The sequence below is a fragment of the Durio zibethinus genome, chromosome 2 (genome assembly GCF_047325235.1).
Source record: "Durio zibethinus cultivar Kanyao isolate XHJ-2024 chromosome 2, ASM4732523v1, whole genome shotgun sequence".
Lineage (NCBI taxonomy): Eukaryota > Viridiplantae > Streptophyta > Magnoliopsida > Malvales > Malvaceae > Durio > Durio zibethinus.
This window is the reverse complement of record NC_143163.1, coordinates 35,057,350-35,080,575: the sequence shown is the minus strand read 5'-3', so window position 1 is coordinate 35,080,575 and position 23,226 is coordinate 35,057,350. Positions and strand designations below refer to the sequence as shown.

Below are 23,226 nucleotides of genomic sequence, written 5' to 3'. Positions count from 1 at the left end.
ATTATATGCACGAATTGTTACTAATTAATAATTGAAATTCACCAACAATGATGAAATAATGAATTTTAATTTATGTCGCACTATCATGTTATTGTATTTGTTTTCTTTGATTTTTATCTCTATCATCTGTGTAGACACCTCATTTTGTCCAAGGTCTTTTGTCAATTGAGACCGATCCAAGCTCGATTGTAGGGATTTTTATTCATTTTTATTTCAAAATTTTATTTCAGATTTATCATTTTTTTATTTTTATTTTATGGTCTATCTGTTGTATATTTTCTTTTTCTTTCTTTATTATCTGATTAATTAAAAAAAAAGTCAAAAGATCGAGATTAGGCTTGGTGATGATTGTGATGATTGTTATCAGAAAGCATACTAGATGCTAATATTTAGCTTTGGATGCTAATCAAAATTGAACTAAAACTCTATCAGCATGGTTTTATAAATAATTGTGATTCACAGCAATGAAAAACAGAATAGGAGTACAGTGATCAGGGAAAGGATCACAGAGAGAAATAGAAATACACGGCACTACCAGTTTCCACCAAGCTAATTTTACCACCATCTTTCACACTGCTCATTTTTTCCACCATTGGCAATCCACACCATTAGTAGCCTAGCCTTGAAACTCAATTTTGTCTCTATCACTAGTTGAGGCCATATTCATCTTAAACTCACCCTCAGCGACCATTATTGTTAGTAGCATAAACACAGAGACAAAACCTAGCATCCAATTACACTACAACATTCAAGTAAGAAAAAGCCATTCAAGAGAGCTACACCATTCGAGTAACAGGAAACAAAAAAAAACAATAATTTCAATTCCTATTCCAGCTACCAAAAATCACTCAATAAAACATAAGCAATTCTATCAGCAAATAGAGAAATGCAAATTTTTCCTTATCTGTTTCAGTCGCTTCCACCATCGGGTCTTCCCTAACTTTTAGTATGTAATTTTTCTCGTCAAGCTCCACGTCTTCACCGACTGAATTTTTTAGAAGTCACATCGATCATCGCTTGTCACCATTGCCATCAGGGTAGGTTTCGGGTTTCCCTTTTTATTCGTCTTTTTTTTTATTTTTGATCTCCTATGGTTTTTTACTTAGCTTTGTTTATTTTATGAATTTATGTTTGGGGTGACTAACTGTCGATGGGCAATGGTCTAACAAAATCCCAATGATGGTGACTTATTGATCGATGGGTGGGGATGGTGTTGAAGGATAGCTAAACACATAATCAATCTATTGAAAGGTGAACTTTGTGACTTTTTATGTTCTGTGGTTTGCTTTTGATTATATTCTGGAAATCGATTTACAAGGTGTTGGGTTTTGGCTGACAATGGCATAAGGCTTTCTAGTCTGTGATTTTGATGAAGGTGAAGTTAATCACTTGGCTTGACAAATGAGAATTTTTGATATGTAAAACCCTAAAGTTCGTTGGATGTGAATCTCTAAAATTTAAGCAAAAAGCTTTAAACTCAACTTCTAGATATGAATCTTTAAATTTTTTAGTGAAAACCTTTGAACTTAGATATGAAACTCTAAGATTTCTTGAATGTGAATCTTTGAATTCGAATGAGAAGTTTTAAACTTTTGGATGTGAATCTCCAAAATTTGAATGAGAATCTTTGAATGTGGATACGAACCTTGCAATTTACAAATACGAATCTTAAGATCTTTCAAATTTAAATTCTTGTGAAACTAAAATTTTGGGAATCAAATTTTAGTGAATTCTTGTAAATCTGAACCTTTGAATTTTGAACTCAAATTGTAAATCTTTGAGTTTTCATTACAAATTTTATTAGATTTGATCTATGACTCCTCTGCACATAATCTTCAAGGAGCATTTTTATTTTTCAAAATTGTGATGCCTCTATTTAAAAGAGTATTTATTTTTTTCAAAGTCATTGAGCTTTTGTTTATAAGAGCTTTTTTTATTTTTTATTTTTAAAATAATAACAAAAAAAAATGTGTCGAGCTGATTATCTAGATATGAGAGGTATCTACACCTTTGTACAATTCTTGTTGCATAAGAACTGTGCAAAAAGGGATAGCTGTAGATACCTTATTTTATCTAGGTTTTTTGACAATTGAGACCAATCAAAGCTTGATTGTAGGGACTTTTATTCATTTTTATTTCAATTTTTTTATTTCATAGTTATCATTTTTTTTTATTTTATGGTCTATCTGTTGTATATTTTCTTTTTCTTTCTTCATTATCTGATTAATTAAAAAAAAATTGAAAGATCAAGATTAGGCTTGGTGATGATTATGATGATTGTTATCAGAAAGCATAACTAGATGCTAATATTTAGCTTTGGATGCTAATAAGAATTGAACTGAAATTCTATCAGCATAGTTTTCTAAATAATTGTGATTCACAGCAATGAAAAATAGAATAGGAGTACAGTGATCAGGGAAGGGATCATAGAGAGAAATAGAAATACACGGCACTACCAATTTCCACCAAGCTAATTTTGCCACCATCTTTCACACTACTCATCTTTCCCACCATTGGCAATCCACACCATCAATAGCCTAGCCTTGAAACTTAATTCTGTCTCTATCACCAATCGAGGCCATACTCATCTTAAACTCACCCTATGTGACCATTATTGTTAGTAGCATAAACACAAAGACAAAACCTAACATCTAATTACGCTACAACATTCAAGTAGAAAAAAGCCATTCAAGAGAGCTACACCATTCGAGTAACAGGAAACAAAAAAAACAATAGTTTCAATTCCTATTCCAGCTACCAAAAATCACTCAATAAACATAAGCAATTTCATTACCAAGTGATTAACTTCACCTTCATCAAAATTCACAAACTCAAAAGCCTTATGCCATTGTCAGCCAAAACCTAACACCCTGTAAATTGATTTTTAGAATGTAATCACAAGCAAACCACAGAACATAAAAAGTCATAAAGTTCACCTTTCAATTGACTGATTCTGTGTTTGGCTATCCTTCAACACCATCCCCACCCATCGACTAGCCATCGTCAGTTAGTCGCCCCAAACACAAATTCAGAAAATAAACAAAGCTAAGTCAAAAACTAGAGGAGATAAAAAATAATAAAAAAAAGATGAATAAAAGAGGAAACCCGAAACCTACCCTGGTGCCAATAGTGTCAGGCGACAATCGACGTGACTTCTGGAAAATTCAGATGGTGAAGACGTGGAGCTTGATGAGAGAAATTACATACTGAAAGTTAGGGAAAATCCGACGGTAAAATTGACTAAAACAGAGAAGGAAAAAATTGTAACTTGAATGCCAGATTTACACCTTTAGAAAGCGATTTATGAAAAACCAAGCTCATATTTAACATGAGAAGAGCAAGAAGTAATGATGGGGAGAATTTTGGCTTAATCGATCGTCGAAAGATGACGGAGTACGACGACGCCGGTGGTGGATCACGACAATGTCGATGCAAGAATATGAAATCCTTTAAAGTTTTCAACCAGGTTCTTTTGTCCATAAATAAAGAAAGATAGAACAAAAGTTATACAGAGATAAAAAATGGTAAAATGAAAAAAAAAGCCTAAGAGTAGGCTTTTATAGGATCAATAAAATGGTGTCATTTTGGCCAAGAAAATCGGGTTTCCTTTTATTGTTTCAAGGATTTACGTGTCAAATATTGGGCGATCCAACCCAGTTGCTCAGCGCAATCTTCTGTTCCAGTCTAGCTTCGCGCCATTTGAGTTCCAAGCCGAGCCGTTTTCTTGTGTGAAACTGAGCCACGGTGATTTTCCAGAGCCAAATCACGAATTGTTTTGGGTATTCTTTATCCATTTTTGTCAATTTGCTCATTATTTGTCTTTTTTTATGAGTAAAAAGGGATAAATGAATAAAGAAAATTTTTCAAAAAATATTTTTGAGGAAAAGTTAAAAGTATCAATTTTTCTTGAAAATAAAATTTCTAAAAAATATTTCCAATTTCTAAAAAATATTTTTCAAAAAAAGTTGAAAGTATCAATTTTTCTTAAAAATAAAATTTGAAGAAAAATATTTTTAAGAAAAAAGTTGATAGTATCAATTTTTCTTGTATAAAAGCATGAGTTTTTTTTCTTATAAAACAATAAAAAAGAGATCTCTATCAAAAGTTGAATCATCATCCATTTTTCCTTTAATTTTTTCATTTCTCAAATTTTTTTAATGTTAAATAATCCAACAACGAAATATCCGCAAAAGAAACAGTAATTTTCTTGCATACTCTTGAAATGAGAGAATTTTTTTAGTTTTCTACCGAAAGTATTGGAGTCAATCAAGAATAATTTTTAAAAATTAATTACTTGGTAAAATCTTTAAGGCTTAATAGATGACACGAAATCGAACTGGTACTATCTTTCAATGGGCATTGTGAGGATGCTATAACTTTTCTCACACGTAATCGTACTCCCGAATATAGTCCTAGTTCTGCAGTCATTGAATTTACCTTTTTGAGATACCTAAGTCAAACTTAAGATTCCTCTTTAAAAATGATAGATTTAGTTAGGTGATCAATCACACCTAAACAATGATTGATAGCGATTTCTTAAGTCAATGTCTAGCGATAGATCCATAAATCTAGACGTTATGACAATTTGTCTAACAACATGACTCGTGAGTCGTGAAGTAGTAACATGTTGAGTCTTTAGTTTAACGATTAAAGGTGTTTAAAAAAACATCAAGAGATTGATTTCTTATCAAATTTCTTCTTTTTTTCTTACTTATATTAAGATTTTACTCTACTAATGTAACAATATATATATATATATAGTACGCCACCGCACCCTAATGCAACGCGTGTTGAATACCATTTCCCTATTGTCGTGTTTGACAGATTCGGTAATGTCCGCATTTTCACGGTCTTCTATTGCGGGTCAAAGAGCGGAAAACTATATCAACCAAGTTGAAAAATACCCAATCAATTTTCCAAGCAACGGATGAATTTTTTATTTTTTTTCAAAATGCTCACTGGAATTTTTCCTTTTCACAATTACTTTTATTTACACTTTAGACATTGACTGTAAGCAAGAGAAATTATCACATTTATTGTAATTGAAATTTTTATATTTTACAAACAAATTTAACAAAATGACACGTACTATTTAAAATATAACAAGATAAATTTTAAATTCACAAATTATATCTATAGATTTTTCAAATTCACCGTTAAATAGACATTCACCAAATCCATAAATTTGAAAATGATCATGAAAGTAGTATTTACATATATATGCCTTATCATACAATTTATATTAAATTTGAAATTTAATCTCTTTTTTTAAAATGCAACCATATATTTTATGCTATATATCCAATAAATCAATGGATTGTTTTTTGTTTTTAGCAAAATTAACTCGGATGTTCCCAATTGATTGGGACAAAGAAAACAATATGATGGCCTCAACTCACTATCTTGGCAAAAAATGGCATAGTTAAAAGTACATTTCACAAATGCACCACGCTTCTTTTGGTGAATAATTAATTATATTTCAACAGAAGGCCGTAATTACCCTTTTTTTTTTTTTTTTACATGAAATCACCTATAGCCATAGCCATATTCCACTAATCTTCACTAAATCCCCCAATAATTTTTTCATGAAAGTCCCACGATGAAGACAAGTACATATTAAAAAGATTTATATATAGTAATTTTTTTTAACAATAAGAGACTAGGGTTTTTTTGGATGGTGTAAATAAAATTTCAATTACTTCAAAATGAGGCAAACAACTAGAACATTGAAAATATTTGAATCTTCGAAACACCTACAATCTCTTCCTCTATTTTCATGTTATGGCATATTTTTGTAAAAAAAAAATAATTTTCCAGGCTTGTTTGGGCAATGAAAGTAGAGTAATTAACGTTAATACTAACATGTTTGATAGCCAAGAGTATTTCCATTCTGATCCAAGAAACACAAGTTGTATATTCTAAATTATAAGGGTTTGGATCATTTATCTGAATTAATCTATCGGCCAAAAATGGCACATTCTCTTCATGGCTTGAAAGAAAAGTTTATCTCTGATTTTAATGTGTGTTTCTTAAACTAGCAAGAAAAGCTGAAAGGGTACTTATTTCTCTTCATGACCAATTAACATAGGACGGTAGGATCATTAAATTCGAAGGTTCTCTTTATTTCATAGAAATTGACTCCTACATTTTTTAATTTTCCTAGCAAAAAATTATTTGATCAATGGAAAAAGATTTACTGATCAACATAAAAAAAGTTATCTACGGATATAAGGGCTACTTGTTAACTCTGCGAACTTAGTTTGACTCGAAGTGAACTTTTGACATTATTTTTTAGGTTCAAACTTATTTTAACTTGACTCATAATAATATTATTATTAATTATTATTTTATTTAATTTTAATTCAAAAATTTTAAAATAATAAATTATTTTTATATAAAAAATATTTTAATATTTTAATTTTAAAAAATTCTTTTTGAATATTATATATCAAACATAAATATTTCAATATTTTATTAATAACTATTATATATTGTTCTTTTAATAATAAATATTAATATGATAAATAATATTCTTATTAATTTAATTATGAATTTTTAATTAAAAATATTATTTTAATAATAATTTTTAATAATGTGAATATTTTTAAATTTAAAATATATAGTTTTTAAAAATCTTAATGATAAATGTTTTTATATTACAATTTTAATAATAAATATAAATAAATAGTAATTTTTAATTCCATATAAAATATTACTACTTTAATCCTGTAAATATTTTTTTATTTTAATAATAAATATTACTATTTTAATATTAATAAAATAACAATTCTATTGTAAATATTTTAACATATGAATAACATAAATAACATTTTAACAATAAATAGTATTTTTTAAGTATTTAATATTTTAATATTAAATAATATTATTTAAAATTTTTAATACCAAAATTTTACTAATTTGAATATTTCAATCATAAGTATTTTCACTAGTTCAATAATAAATTATTTTTAATGTTTTAATAATAATTAATTTAATATTTTAATAGTTCTGTCAATTATCTATTTCAAATGAAAAAAAGAAGAATTTTCAAAAAATTATTAAAACAACTGAAAATATTTTTTAAAAGTCAATTTTTGTGAACTGAAACATTTATGAATGTTGTGAGGATAAAGTGGGCGTCGCCAAACAAACATGCAATTAATTGATCAACAAAATTTTCACATTGCTTGCAAAATGTATTGACGGGTTTAAGACAATGTGAGAGCCGCATTTAGCAAGTTTCTTTCTTAAAATTCCTTCAAACCCCTCCTCCATTCGAACTGATCATCAAAATATTTCTGCTTCTATTCAGCTTTTCTTTCCCTGCTCAGTATAATTTGCTTTGGTTCTAATCATGCAATTCTTGTTATAATATTTAAAGATGTGGATTTGACTCGACAACTCAAGTAATTCTCGTTAAAAATGGGACATGCACTAACCTTTAATACAAGGCCATGGTAAACTTATTATAGTAAAATCAAGGTTTTTTTAAATAAAAAAGAAAAAAATTGTTATATGATCGATGTAATGTTAAAAATTAACTCAAAAATATATAAATTTAATAATTTTAAATACGATATGATAACATGATACAAAAATAATATTATAAAAAATATATATAATAATTTAATTTAAAATATTAACAAAAAAATTATATGATTTTGACAAAAATCAAAAATATTTTTTATTTAATATAACATAAATTATAAAATAAACATATATAATATACATGAATTGTTAGGAGTACATATGTATATGATTGTTTGATTATACTATTATTACATGAACAGGTAATGTCGAAAGAAGGAAGATTTTCAGCAAAAAAAAAAAAAAGGAACGAAGATTTTAAGACATGAACTTTTCTTAAAATAAAATGCTACAGACAGAGATTCGGACATGAAAAGTGAGCCACCTTGAAGGGTAATTCCGTAAATATACGGTAACACACGAAGGTTGCCCTTCTTAAGGTTAGGTCACATGATTGCCCGAACCCGAAAATGGTCAGGTGGAGTATCAGAGGTCTCTTAACTTCTTCTCTCGACACGTAGCACTGTCCTTAACCTTTGCATTTATTGGTTGAGGTTTCCCATCTTCTCCCTCTTTGCTCTCTCTCAATCCCTTCTTTAAATTCTTTTCCATTTCATCATTTATTTTTCAGCGTTGGATCCTCCATCCAACGACAGACATTAACTAAACGTACAAAATTAGGACCCCAAAGTTACATCAACTCGCTTTTGCTACGTACTTGTTTAGGCGTTAAACAAAGCAAAAGATTTTATTACCATAATTATTTTAGAAGGGTTTTAGTATGTCATCCAAAATTCTAATGAAGTTCTTAGCTGACTATCTAAAAAGCTGAGAGTACAAATAGAGAAGGGGTTATTAAAGGTCAGCAAGAACAAGAACAAGAACACAGCTACCCTTTTCATTTCTTTGGTTTTTGGGAAGCTTTTTAGGGTTTGGGGTTTGTTGGAGATCAGAAACAAATGGGGAGAGGTAGGGTTGAGTTGAAGAGGATTGAGAACAAGATCAATAGGCAAGTAACTTTTGCTAAGAGAAGGAATGGACTTTTGAAGAAAGCCTATGAGCTTTCCGTTCTTTGTGATGCCGAGGTTGCTCTCATCATCTTCTCCAATAGAGGAAAGCTGTACGAGTTTTGCAGTAGTTCAAGGTATCACCAAAACAACTAAAGCTTTTTTTTTGTTGGTACCTTCTTTCAAAAGCAAAACCAAGCAAAAAAAAAAAAAAACACAAATACTACTACTACACTTCAGAAAACACAAAGGATTTTCCTTTTTTTTTTCTTTCTTTTTCTTCACAAAACAAAGCAAGCTCTCTCCTCTTTCTCTCTTTCTTCTCTTTACTTTTCTTTTTCGTTGTTTCTTTTGGCTTGCTTGCTTTGAATTCTGACTTTAGATCTTGAGAGGTTAAAGAGGTGGATTTTTTTGCTGTTTTGAGTGATTGGGTATTGAAGGTTAGAGAGAAATTTTGAGAAAAGAGTAAAAAAGTAAAGTTGTGTTTCAGTTTTGCCGTTTTGGTGAATGTCTCGGCGTTTATAGCATGGCCTGAGTGTTTTTGCTGTTCCAATTGATGTTAGATCTGCAAGTGAAAACCATATAAAGAAGATCACTGTTATATTGACCCTAATTTCATGTCTTTTTTCTTTTCTTTTTAGTTTCCCCAAAGCCCTTTCATTCCTTCTCTTTTTTCCCGTTTTATCTTCTGAATTTCTCTTCTTTTTTTTTTTTTTGCTTAATCCTTTATGCTTATAAAGTTTAATCTCTGATCTAACATTTTTCAAGTTTAACATACAGTTTTTCTCTACATTGAAGAAGCTCAGAGATCTGTTCCATGCTAGTAATTTTCTTTGGAGTTAATGAATTAGTTTTTTGTACCTTTTTGTTCCTCCAAGATTTAAAAAAAAAAAACTGAATAAAGGTTTACTTTTGTTTTTTTACTTGCTTTTTCAATCATTCAAGCTTTGATTAGATCTTTTGTCTTTCCATTTTGTTCTTAATCACTATAAATCAAGGTTATTAACTACTCAGTCAAACCAATATTCAAAATCTTTTATACAAAAAGCTTTTAATCTTCTTTTGTAACTTCTATTTAATCAGTTTAGTTTGCTTAAAAGTTTACAGGATCTTCCAACTTTGTTAAGCTGCAAGTTTCTGTTCCTTGGATGGATTGTAAAGTCTTTTACACAAAAAGCTTTTAATCTTCTCTTGTAACTTCTATTTAATTAATCAGTTTAATTTGCTTAAAAGTTTACAGGATCTTCCATCTTTGTTAAGCTGCAAGTTTCTGTTCCTTGGATGGATTGTAAAGTCTTTTACACAAAAAGCTTTTAATCTTCTCTTGTAACTTCTATTTAATCAGTTTAATTTGCTTAAAAGTTTACAGGATCTTCCATCTTTGTTAAGCTGCAAGTTTCTGTTCCTTGGATGGATTGTAAAGTCTTTTACACAAAAAGCTTTTAATCTTCTTTTGTAACTTCTATTTAATCAGTTTAATTTGTTTAAAAGTTTACAGGATCTTCCATCTTTGTTAAGCTGCAAGTTTCTCTTCCTTGGATGAATTGTAAATTTGGCGTTGAGCAATTTGGAACTATGATTTTGTTAGTGGAAAGTGAAAACATTTTTGAAAACAAAACAGACAAAAAAACAATGGATCATAGTAAAATTGCTCAAAGCTGTCTTCTGATCCATACGGACAGCTTCGGATGTTACTAATCAATCAAAGCAGCGAAGACCAATAAGAGATTTCACAGAATCGTTTCTATTCTTTGGGTGATCGAGTCTTTTCTTTCATACAAACGAACTCCCTTCTTTCCAGAGGATTATATTACCACTCTCTCTCTCTCTCTCTCTCTCTCTCTCTGAGAATATATCAATCAGTTAAAAGTGGATGGAGACATCTCCATGAATGCCTCTGAGCTCTTAGGGTTTTGATTTTCCCAAAGCTGGTTCCCCAGGATAGGGTTTCAACTTTCAATTCTTTAAGTTTAAACTTAAACTCTCTCTTCCATAACACCCCCGTTTTCCTCAGATCTAAATTTTGTGGAAGCTGGATATATATATATATATATATATATATATATATATATATATATTTATATATGTTTGCTATCTACTTTTTTCAAAGTTTAAAAACTGGTTTACTTCCCATTGATCTGGTTGTATACCCAATTTTTGTCCTAATTCCTTTGCCTACTAATTTTAATTAAAGTAATTGAATTTATTATGTTATTTATAGAGCTAATTAATCTCTATTTCATCATAAATTTGTAGTAAAGTATGAACTTTTTTGTAAGTTTAATAAAGCATATTTAACTTTAGGTGTGTTTTGAAACATAGGATGAGGAATTATTTAATTTGTGGGAAAAAGGTTGGAAAGTCGATAAAGAATTTTATCAATAGGGAACAAGTACAAATACCCAACATTTGGTGAATAATTAAACCAATTAATTTATTATACCAAAAAAATATATGTACTTAAAGAACCCAACTAGTTGATTCTTTTGATTTTTATAACTGGTTTTAATACCATATATCAACTAAAGGATCCTTTGCATTTCTTTATTTAAAGGTGAGTAATGTTCAGCTAATCTTTTTTTTGTCAGAATAATCAATTAATTTAGGGTTAATATTTATTCAAATCATTTCTTAATAAAAATTTTTTATCTTTATATTTAATTTAAAATCATTAAATTTTTAGTCATAGATTTAATTGAGAGTGCATTACTCACTTTTGGGTAAAGTAGTGGAATGTTAATTAATTATGTTCCTGTCATTATGTTTGTTAATGGCTTGTATCCTTGAACTAAAGTTTACCATGATAAATAGCATGATCAAAACATTGGAGAGGTACCAGAAGTGCAACTATGGAGCTCCAGAGACAAATGTATCAGCCAGGGAAGCTCTGGTAATGCATATTAACCTCTGCAACTTATTTTTACTTACACTGCCTCTTGCCTTCTGCTTGCTCTTTGTTCTTTATTAGAGTTTAGACTGCTTCTCTATATTACATTAATTACACTTGACTTGGCAATATTCATGTTACTCTTTGTTGTCTAAGAACTAATCTTGTTTAACATGTAGTTAGAAATAGATATTTTGTCAAAAATATTACGGAAAAACATATGCCTTTGCTACAAGTGATCAGATCTTTCCCACTTTGCTTTTTGTTGTTTGTGTTTGCATTATTCCAAATAAAATGTGCCCAATGACGGATTTTAATATAAAATTTTGAAGGAACCAACTAATAATATATAATTTTTTATTTTTTTTAAAAATGTATTTTATCATACTATTAATATATATATGCAAATAATATACTAATAAAAACATGATAAACTCATAAAATTGTAAAACAAAAATATTTCTATGACAATATTATTCTTTTAATAATAACATGATTTACAATAAACCATAACTAATTACATAAGCTAAATCTCTCACAATGAACTATAGAATTACTAATTACATAAGCTAAATCTCTCTTTCCCTAAATTTTCTAAACGTTGACTTCACTTGTATTAAAAAAAAAAAAGAAAAAGAAAAACACATTTGGTGCTTGGTGGAAAACTTGAATCTTGTTGAAAGAGTTGAAAAGTTAATTTGATTTTTGTTATGTTCATTTAAAAATGGTGCCAAATCTCTTGATTTTAAGAATTTATAAGTAATAACTATTGGATACAATAAATAAACAAATATTAATGCGATTTGAATATCTCTTAAATTGAAATACATAAAATTAAGTTGTGAAACATAAAAAATAATAAAATTAACATTTTTAATTTAGAGGACTAATTTAAATATAATTAATATTAATATATATACATGCTAAAAGGTGTTTAAAAAATTTTAGGGGGGGCAAGGCCCCCTCAGGCTCCCATTACCAACCGCCCATGAATGTTTTCCTATATTTGTTGGTACAAGATTAAGCAAATAAAATAAATGACCGTGGTCAATCTCTAGATGATCAACAAGGGGAAGACAAAGAACAAAGCAGAGAAAATGAAATATGAAAATTCGTACTGAGACCAATCTTGGGTGTCCTTAATTAATGTCCTCTGAATGATAAAAACTTGGTAGTGAACGAAATAACCTTATATTTCCATGCATGAGGAGTTAGGTTATTACCATTGTCTACAAATTGACTCACTATTCGCTAGCATTTGTTAACTTTTTTGGTAACTTAAGCAGAACCCTCACCAAAATGCCATGTCTACCTAGTTGAAGATGTTGCAATTAGGGAAAAAAAGGAGCATCATTTTATCATTTTATGTAACCTTTTTGGTCCATAAATCCATAATAGCCGCAAACAGTAGTTGAAGAAGTACTGTTTGCTTGTGTGTTTGTGCGAATACATGTAACAAATGTTTAGTTTATTAATAAAGTTGGATTTCATTAGAATTACAAACTTTTATAAAATGAAAGAAAAAAAAAAACAGTGAAAGAAAATGTACGTAATATCTTATGCATTGCCTTACATTTTCTTCAACTTGATAATGATTAAAACAACAAACAGTGTGCATTGCAATTTGTCTATTTTGATCTATGCTGAAATTGCTGCAATCTGTAGTTTTCAAGAAAGAGAAGAATCATCTAACCTTGCATTCAGAAGCATACTACTATAAACTAGTACTAGTTTCAGAAATTATTTGAAGTCAGGAATACTAATTAGGAAAATGTTCAGAGAAGGTTATTGCACAAGTAAAAGGAAGCAACTCCAGAATTAGTGAAGAAAAATGAACATGCTCTCATTTAGCCGACAAATATAAACTTGGTTATAAACAATAACAAATTAAATACTGTCACAGCTGTGTAACCTGTTAGTAAAATGTTAAATTTTTAATTCTAGTGACCAAGATTCAAATCCCATTAACTTCAAATATAAAAATAATAATAATAAATTAAATACATGCAAATTATAAGATAAAGTATGTTGAAATAGCCAATCGGAGGTTAGTATAGATATAAAAATGCTGCAAAATATTGTGTAAAGTTTTATGACAACTCAAGTTAAAGTTTTTGTATGTGTATCACATATTGCAATTCCCATCAATGCTGTAAATGTATTTTGCATGCTGTCTCTATAGGAGTTAAGCAGTCAACAGGAATATCTGAAGCTTAAAGCACGTTATGAAGCCCTACAAAGGTCCCAAAGGTGAGTGAGCAACCATTGAAATGACCAAAACTCTTGGTAAATTTTATGCTAACACGCGTAGGCCGTTTGAAGTATGGACATGGCTCATTATTTCCTTGATTTATATTACTAGGAATTTACTAGGAGAAGATCTGGGCCCTCTAAACAGCAAAGAGCTTGAGTCGCTTGAGAGGCAGCTTGATTCATCATTGAAGCAGATCAGATCAACGCGGGTACTTTAACTTAACTCCAGAATCTACTACTTACATCGTGTTTACATTAAAAAAAATCCTTTTTTCATACATTGTATTGAAGCCTTGCATCTATTTAGTTGGGAGTGGCCAATCTCTCTCTGTGTGTGGAAAAAGGGACACGAGCGGAATATGCTGAAGTCCCAACTTTTTCTTATGGGTGAAAACAGCAATCCTAAGTCCTAACATATACAACATGTTCAATGTCGCAAGCATGCTTAGAGAAATAATAACATTAATTGTAGATTTTTTTTAAATTAAGATCTTAAATTAATAGCAGAATCGGATAATACAATAATCCTTAACCAAAAAAAAAAAAAAAACAACACAAGCAAACAACACTTATTTATGAAAACCACTTTACAAGATTTTGAGTTCTATTCACATCTAAGACCGTCAGCAACTTCATTAACCTCTCATGGTATATGAAAATCTTACCAAGTTCCTAGTTGTTGTTTCAAGGTTTTCACATGCAATATGTGATTTTTTAATCTCAAAAGAGTATTGTCAGACGATTTGACCTAATTCACGTTGTTTAAACAGTCACTTTCAATAATCAAAGCATGATTGCTAGCCCACGAGGAGGTCACAAACAAAATGAGTGCTCCCTTTTTATTGCCAACAATTAACATTAATTGTAAATTAATGAGTAGTTTGAGTGTTTTATTCAAAATATGTTGGTAAGTTATTTAAATGTTCTTTGTTCTAATTGTAAGCATGATTGAGCTTTTTGGTTCCTCAGTTCTGTAAAAATGCTACTCCCGCCGTCCTATTTTGATTCCCCCATATTAATTTTTGGATTAGTGAATCAATCTTTGATAATTATTTTTAACAAAATTTTAAAATTTTAAAATTAAGATTCGTAAATTTTGAGTTTCAAATTTTTAAAAACATATTTTTAAAATTTTAATTTAATATAATATTTTTAAAAATTAAAATTAAATTGGCTTGACAAAAATTAAAAAAAGAAAAAGAATAAGTAAAATAAGACAGAGGAAGTATGAGAACATAAAACTGTAAAATATTATCTCCTAGACGTAGATATACTCTTAGGTTAGCTATTAGAATATATATATATATATATATATATATATATATATATATATATATGTGTGTGTGTGTGTGTAATTGCTCTTTTGGAAAAAAAAATAGATAATATATGATTGAAGTTCTATTTTGTACATTTTCTTTTCTTTCCCGTAGATGCTTCTTATTAGTGAAAATTGGGTTTCTCATTTCACTATTGTTCTGTTGTTTGTAGACCCAATACATGCTGGATCAGCTCACTGATCTCCAACGGAAGGTTTGCAATTATGTTAATTAAAATTCTTAAATTTCAAACTCAGTTTCTTATCTGTCTCACCAATGCAATATTATTCATTCTCTTTAATGCAGGAACATCTGCTTAATGAAGCCAATAGGACCCTAAAACAAAGGGTAGGTTATTTTTTTAACTTCATGGTTACCAAATTAAGCAGGAAGGGAATTGCCTTCAATTCTATATTTCCCAATCTTAATCTTTCCGTTTAAAAATCATGACATACTCGAATTCTGGTTATGATGTTCCTCCTTTATTTGTGCTCACCAATCAAACTCACAAACTCAACTTTATCTATTGAGACAATCAAAATATCAATTATCTAAGAACTTATTCAATGACTTGTGGACCGGTGGTTTTGTAGTTGATGGAAGGCTACCAAGTAAATTCACTCCAGTTGAATCCAAATCCAGAAGATGTCGGCTATGGCCGACAGCCATCTCACCAGCCTCAGTGTGATGGCTTCTTTCACCCATTGGAGTGTGAGCCAACATTACAAATTGGGTAGGGCCTTCTGAATTTACAAAATTCATCAGTTTTTTTCCCTTAAATTTGTGGTGATTAATTGGAAGACAGTACTAAGATATTTCCTGGTAGTGATACTAAAAAGAAAAAGCTATATCGTTTTAAGTTACATACTCAGGATTCTTGTTACCATGAACCAAAACAAACCATTGCAGATAAAACTACAATCTTACTTACTTTGCTGATTTGTGGAATTACAGATATCAGCCTGATCCTTTATCGGTGGTCACCGCGGGCCCAAGTTTGAATAATTATATGACAGGATGGCTACCATAATATATATATATATATATATATATAAATAAGAAGAAAGCATGGGCAAATCATGCATGCATGGTATTAAACTATGCATTCCTTCAAAGAATCAGCACATTTTATTATCATCTATTTGTATGTTATTTGATGATACAGAATATATGTTATGGCAGGGATTTAATATTATTATAACTTTGTCTTTAATTAGGATGCAGTGTAAGTAACGACTTGTGTGAGCGCTCAAGCACTGCGCATCATCTTTCATTGAGCAGTTTAATTTGTTTGAAATAATGTGTTTGCTTGTAAGACGATTCAAACTTTGTGCATCTACTTAATTTGTTTTGTTTTTGTCTCGTTCTTAGCCAAAAAAACACTTTGTTTAATCTATGTAAGAGAAAATATTGCATAAATCTTTTTTATAATGTCAGTCCTAAGTTCAATCGTTCAAGACATAACTTGCCATTAATAATGATCATTTCAACATGTATGGGTCACACTTCACTAACATCGTCATTATAAACATGGATTCATATATGTTGATATGATAAATTTAATGATGTCATGTATTTTGATTGGTTGGACTGACAATTAAGATGATTATAAATATGTTGGTTTATGTATGTTGATATGACATGTTCCAATTACATGTTATCTTGGTTAGTTAGAGCTACACAATTAACATAATGGAAATACAAAGATCTATACATAATAATTTCTTCCTCTATGGCTCTTTTCACCTGTTTAGATTTCAGGCGATCCTGGAAATCCTTGTGAATTTTGTGATGTAAAGGAGAAAAGATCCAAAAAAATGGGAGTGTAAATAGGGCGGGAGACATTGCTATCCCATTACCTTTTGCATGAAGTGAGAAGCAAGCCCATGTATACCGGCCACTTCTCGTGATTTTAGTTGGGGAAATGCAAGCCCAAAAGTGTTTGGTTGGAGGGTCAAAAGCCCAGTCAGGGTGTTGTTGAAACCGCAGTTCCACTTCGGTGGGGTGGGGTGATGAAGTCATGTCATACGTCTAGAGTCACTCTGTAGATTGTGGAGTCTCAAATAGTAATTAAAGCCGAATGGTGCAGTGGCTCTAAGAAATTCAGAATCCCAATCCCCCACCAGGAAAAGAAGGATCAATCATTCAATTGTCCTGGATTGGACTTCGGGTCTTTCGGCAGTGGACCATGGTTCACAATAGTGGCGCCATCCAAGCGTTGGGTCCCATCCCCGTCCTGTCAAGGCCCTCTAATGCTACTGTGTAGGCATACTTATGGATTTTGTTTTTTCCTTTTTAATTTGAGCACGTGAGACAAATGAAATAATTATATATTTTTTAATTATTAAAACTTGTCGTTTTCTTTTATGTCAAATCGCTATCAGATTTATTTACATCATTAATAATTAAACAAGTAATGACATATTTTTATGATATTTGAAAATTTTCAACTCTTAACTGTTTTTTTAAGTTTATTTTTATCAATATGTAAAAACTTAAATTAAATTAGGCTTTTTAACTTCATTGAAATATGGGATTACAAATCACTGGCAAAAAGAGAAATCAATGGGCTGGAAAATACCCCTGCCCTAAGTGGTTAAACTGGAACTGCCGTTAATGAATAAGCCTGAAAGCTGCTCCCACTGTTTTCATAAAGATGTGACGTGCCATTTTTCTTTTCCCTCTCTTTATTTAGTATCATTTATGTGTGGAACGGTAGGCAAGTACGACGTTAAAGATTTCATTATAATATACGATTGATACTTAAATTCAAATTTTTTAATTTTAAAATCAATTTCAATACCTGCCTTCACTAACAATAGTGGCCTTCTCTGCACTAACAATTATTTTTCAAGATATTCCATATCTTTACCCTTTTTTTTTTTTCTTAAAAGTATATATGAGAATTTTTAAAATAAAAAATGAATAATAAGAATTTAAATTCTATATATTATGTAAATTTTATATATTATTAATAAATTGATAATATTATATTAGTAATAAGTAAATATTAATTTTTAAAAGGTATTTGGTTCTCAAAATTTTAAATTCCAAAAAAATATATAATTCACAGGAAAGTACAATATTTGAGTTTTTTTTTAATTTTTAAGATATCTTATATTTATATTCACTTATTTTATTTGAAAGAATATATATATATATATATATATTATTTCTTAAATAATTATCATAATATTTTTGATATATATGATGATAATTTTTTATTAATTTTTATTAACAATACTCATCCAAACGATAAATAATATCTTTAGTAGTAAAAGAAACAAATATTTTATTTAATTATTATTTTTATTTATAAAATATCATCAATTAATATGTTTGACATTTTTTTTAATAACAGAAATTGATAAAAAATTTGTTAAAAAAATCAATTAATCTCTTTACCACTTTTTTATATAATGAAAATAATAAAAAATGTCATTTTAATTTATTTATAAAAAAATTATTAAATATATATTTTGTTAAAAAACATCTTAAATAATTAGTTATATAGTCTTAAAAGATATTATTTAATGTGGTTTTTATACAAAATTTACTTAAATATTTTTTTAAAATAAAGTAAAAGATTATTTAAGACTTTTTTTATTTAAAAATATTTTAAATAATTTTTTATATTTTTATAAATGACATAATTTAAAATTTTAAAAAAAATACCTTAAATAATTTTTTTATGTTTTTATAAAAAAACGTTTTTTAAGAAAACGTCTTAATAACAAAGATTACAGGGTTTTCAAGAATTTTAGAAAGTGAACGAGACAAAACATGGTTAGTAATAGATCACGCCCTCGAATACACGATGATATGCTACTCACTCCGCTTGTGGTTGATTTCCACATGGATGATATTTATGGGATGATCAACGTCATTGTATGCTGGTTGGAAAACAAAGTCATTGCAGGCAAGTACATCTGGCTTTATCTTTTTAAAGCATGTGATTGATTTGGGCATGTGGTTCATTTCTGGAGATATTTTTTTTGTTCAAACAAATTAAATCTTTCCACGTCATTTTTGTTGCATTTCAATTGGTTTTATTTTTTAAGTTTCGTGGTTTGACCTACTGGGATACAATTTTGTTTCTCTTTTATTAATCAAGAATTAACGGCTCCGATTTTTTTTTTGTTAATAGAAATTTAGTTAACGAGAGATTACATTTTTTTAAGATCGGGGCATGTAATAAGTTATAAAAACTTTAAAATATATTTTTATTTAAAATTTTCAAATATTAGTTTTTAAATATACAAAAGTTAGATTTTTTATTTCATTAAATTTTTAAATATTTTATTTTAATGAATTAAATTTTTATTAAAGAAAAAATAGTTAGTGGCTTTCGTTCAATGGAGAAATTAATAAAATGAAAATAAATATATAAAAATTTAATTAAATAAAATTATATATTTAAATATTTAACTAATTCAAAATAAATTATATAAAATTTAATTAATTGTAATTAAATATAAAAATTTTAATTAATTATTAAATTTTTATTTAAATATATTTTTTAATCCTTATGCTTTTTAAATATTAAACATTATTTAAGGTATTTAAAAAAAAAACACCTTAAATAATAATCATTTATAGAATTTCATCAACTTAAACAACTTAAAAGATTGATTATTTAAGATATATTTTTTTAAATATCATTAATTGTAATATAAAAAAAATTTAGTATTTAAAAATTTGTAATTGAGTTAGTCATTTTCATACGAGCTTTTCAAGAGGATAACGATTATTTTATAATTTTTTATTTAAATTAAATTTTAAAATAACATAATTTCTCTCATTTAATCATAGAATACATCAAGTGAAGGTAAATTTTTTATTTTGAGACTTTGAATATTATTGAAAATATGTCACTTTCTTATGTAATTTAATTGGTTTTAATCAAATATTAAAATCAAATACTCACTAATAAGATTTCGAGATAAAATTTATGAATTTTTTTAAATAAAACACCGTTTTTAAATAATATATAAAATATTAATATTTTAAAATTTTTATTTATAAATAAAATAATTTAATTTAATTCATATCATTCGATTCATTGATAATATATAAAATTTATATACTTATATTACATTAAATTTAAATTATAATAATATTATATTCAAAAAATAAATAATATATCATTTATAATTGTTATATTATAATTAATTATAATTTAAAATTTGATAAGGTTCATTAAAATTTTATATAAAATATATTTATAAATAATATAATTTTATATAATTTTATTATAATTAAATAATTATAAAATTATAATAAAATTTTATAGATAAAACGCATCCATATAAACTATGTTTGACATGTCCAACCTTTTATGCCATTTATTAATTGTCCACGTGCTAACCGACCCCATTCGCTATTACCTCTCTTGTCGATCCTGATATGCAACTTGACAAAATGGAAATCATTGGCAGGCTCGCAATTGGGTCCTCGTGGGCCCTGTTTTAAGCCGACTCGGTTCTGTTTTTGTCCGGTAGCAAAGCGCACCGCAGCTCCCAATTTGCAGTCAAGTGTGACAATCCCATGTGAAATTCCCAAACGTGTCAAAATATGATCCGCCAGTGAGACATCATTATTCCCGATATCTCTGCCCTATTTTCTCTTATCGGTCTTTTTCGTTTCGTTTATTATTTTTATTATTAAATTACCTTTCATCTGCTAAAGTGGATTTTTTTTCCTTATTTAGTAAAGGTAACTAAGGAAGTAAATGGCAAAAGGGGAAAACCCTTCTTCAGTAATTTGGTCTCTCTCTCTATCTGACAGCCGACCTCCGTTTGGATAGAAGTTCAATTGTTACGATAAATTGTACCAATATAATTTATAAATTCAAATAATGTAATGATGCAGCGCGGTTTACGTCAATTTCATAAGAGATAGAATTTTCAGTGGTTCAACGCAATTGCTTTATGTTTTTTGTTTCTACTTTTCTCCTGTAGTCAATAACTTTAATACTTTATATTTATTTTTTATTTAAAAATTATAAAGTAATTTTATTAACTTAATCTAAAATAAAATTTATTATCTAATAAATAAATTTTAATTACTTATTTATAAAATTATTATTTAATTTTAAAACAATTTAATATTTATCAATTATTTATTAATTTTATAAATATTAAATTATTTAATATTTTTAATATGTATAATTTTTAGTCTATATCTTAAAATTTTTTTTCTCCCTACAATTTATGTCACCATCATCCTCTTTTTATATCCGAACACATTCTACCATTAATTTTAATCTTATTATTATAATATTTAATTTTATTTTTATTATTAAAATTAATCTTATCGTGCATCTAAATAAATTTTAAATTTAAAATAATTATTTCACATAATTTTTTAATTAAATAAATATAAAAGACAAAAAATTAAGAATAAATTAAAAATTTTTAAAATAACACAATACTGTAGGGGCCAAATAACGCAGAATTTTAGCATGCGCTTACTTCTAACATCATAGTATTAATAATTGATTGTATTTTTTTTAACTTAAGATTTAATTTAAATAATTAATTTTTTTTAAAGAGTTGGATTGCAGCAAAGCTGAAATTTAATCATAGATATTTACAAATTTTTATTTTTTAATTTTTTTAAGCATCGATCTCTCTTATGCAAAAATGAATGCATGTATTTTCTTCTCTCTAATGTGGCTCTCCCACATAGTTATCCACCTCTGGTTCGTTTTTTTTAAATTATTATCTGTTTGATTTTTCTACCTAAGAACACGGTTTCTGAGTGTGATATCTTTGACTTGATTGCACATCATAAAAAGCAATCATTTTTCATTTTTTATTCATGGGTTCATTAACAATGGCATCGTTTGCAATCTCGGAGTATGTGCAAATTTTAGTACGAAAAAATTGTTTCATCTGTTTCACATTTTTTGTAAAGCTTTTTATACTTGGATATGGGACAAGCGCTATTGAAGTTTCAAAGTCCCTTGATAATTAGAGTAAAATGGGTTGGATGGCACATGATAATTTAAATATAATGTGGATTATGTTTGGCATAATTCGTTATTAAATAATTGATTTAAGTTAAATATGATATATTTGTACATATCATGGTAGGCTTAAAGATTTTAAATTTATAAGTTGATATGATACGATTTATTAAATATTAATATTAATATGTAACATATAAATTAATAAAAAATTTAAATGATATTTTGATTATATAACACGATGTATAAATTTTTATAAATTTTATTTATATTTTTAAATTTTTAATATTTTATTAATAATTTATAAAAATAAAATTATATTAAATAAATCTCTTTATAAAATACTAAATTATTGTTAGATGAATGTATAATCAATTCATTTTGAATATAAAAATGTATGATATCTCACTTTTTTATGGAGAAAATTTTTCATGAAAGCTACACTACAAGTAAATTAAAACTCATAAAAAAACTACTAAAGTAAAAAAAAAAAAAGTACCACTTGATCTAATAGGAATAAAAATAACTAAGATATCTTTAGTATGACTAAAACAAAAGCGGATACTATTGAAATATGTATATTATTTAAAAATTAATTAAATGAAAAAGTTTAATCACAAGACAAAGCATATTATATAAGTTAATTATTATACGATGAAAATGATAAATAGAATAAAATATTTATGATATGTTTGATATGTAATATTGTAATAAGATAAGATAAAATGATATTATAAACACGATTATATTAAATCATATATTACGTTTTAGGCGTGTAAAAATTAAAATAAGATAATTTATTTATTAATCAAAATTATATTTTTTTAAATTTTATAAAATTTAAATTATTGATATAATTTTTAAGGATTGATATAATATGATATATAAGTTTAATTTCATTGATTTAAAAATAAATTTCTTCACTTTTGAAGAATTAACTTATCCCATACTAAGAAAACGATCAATGATTAATCCTTATTGTAATATTATCATTCTCTTTAAATACAAATAAAAAATAATTTATAATTATTATCATTTTATCTTATTCATCATCTTATACACTAAAAAAAATTTTATGTCTTATAATCGACTTTTTGTGTTTTAAAATATTAAAATTGTAAATTTTAATATATTTATTTAATAAATTTTATTATATTTTTTAGATATTTTATCGAACTACATAAATTATATATTTTTATCTTATTTTATTTATTTATCCTACATATTATTTTTAATAATAGATAAAAATAAAAAATATTAAAAAAA

The 23,226-nt window shown here is 27.5% G+C and overlaps 1 protein-coding gene across 1 annotated transcript; it reads left to right on the top strand.

The window, feature by feature from the left end:
• Positions 1–8,162: 8,162 nt before the first annotated feature.
• LOC111318012 (agamous-like MADS-box protein MADS4) lies at positions 8,163–16,347 on the top strand. Its single transcript, XM_022920617.2, has 8 exons — positions 8,163–8,671; positions 11,346–11,424; positions 13,604–13,671; positions 13,784–13,883; positions 15,163–15,204; positions 15,297–15,338; positions 15,584–15,723; positions 15,945–16,347. Exons 1-8 carry the CDS (start codon positions 8,487–8,489, stop codon positions 16,018–16,020), a joined length of 732 nt encoding a protein of 243 aa, XP_022776352.2. The 5' UTR covers positions 8,163–8,486; the 3' UTR covers positions 16,021–16,347.
• Positions 16,348–23,226: the final 6,879 nt, after the last annotated feature.

What these genes read in the sequence shown, in the direction of transcription:
- LOC111318012 (XM_022920617.2), top strand. Translation starts at nt 8,487, where the DNA reads ATGGGGAGAGGTAGGGTTGAGTTGAAGAGGATTGAGAACAAGATCAAT. An exon ending in TATCAGCCAGGGAAGCTCTG is followed by an intron (nt 11,425 to 13,603) that starts GTAATGCATATT and finishes CTGTCTCTATAG; the next exon opens with GAGTTAAGCAGTCAACAGGA. An exon ending in GCCCTACAAAGGTCCCAAAG is followed by an intron (nt 13,672 to 13,783) that starts GTGAGTGAGCAA and finishes TTATATTACTAG; the next exon opens with GAATTTACTAGGAGAAGATC.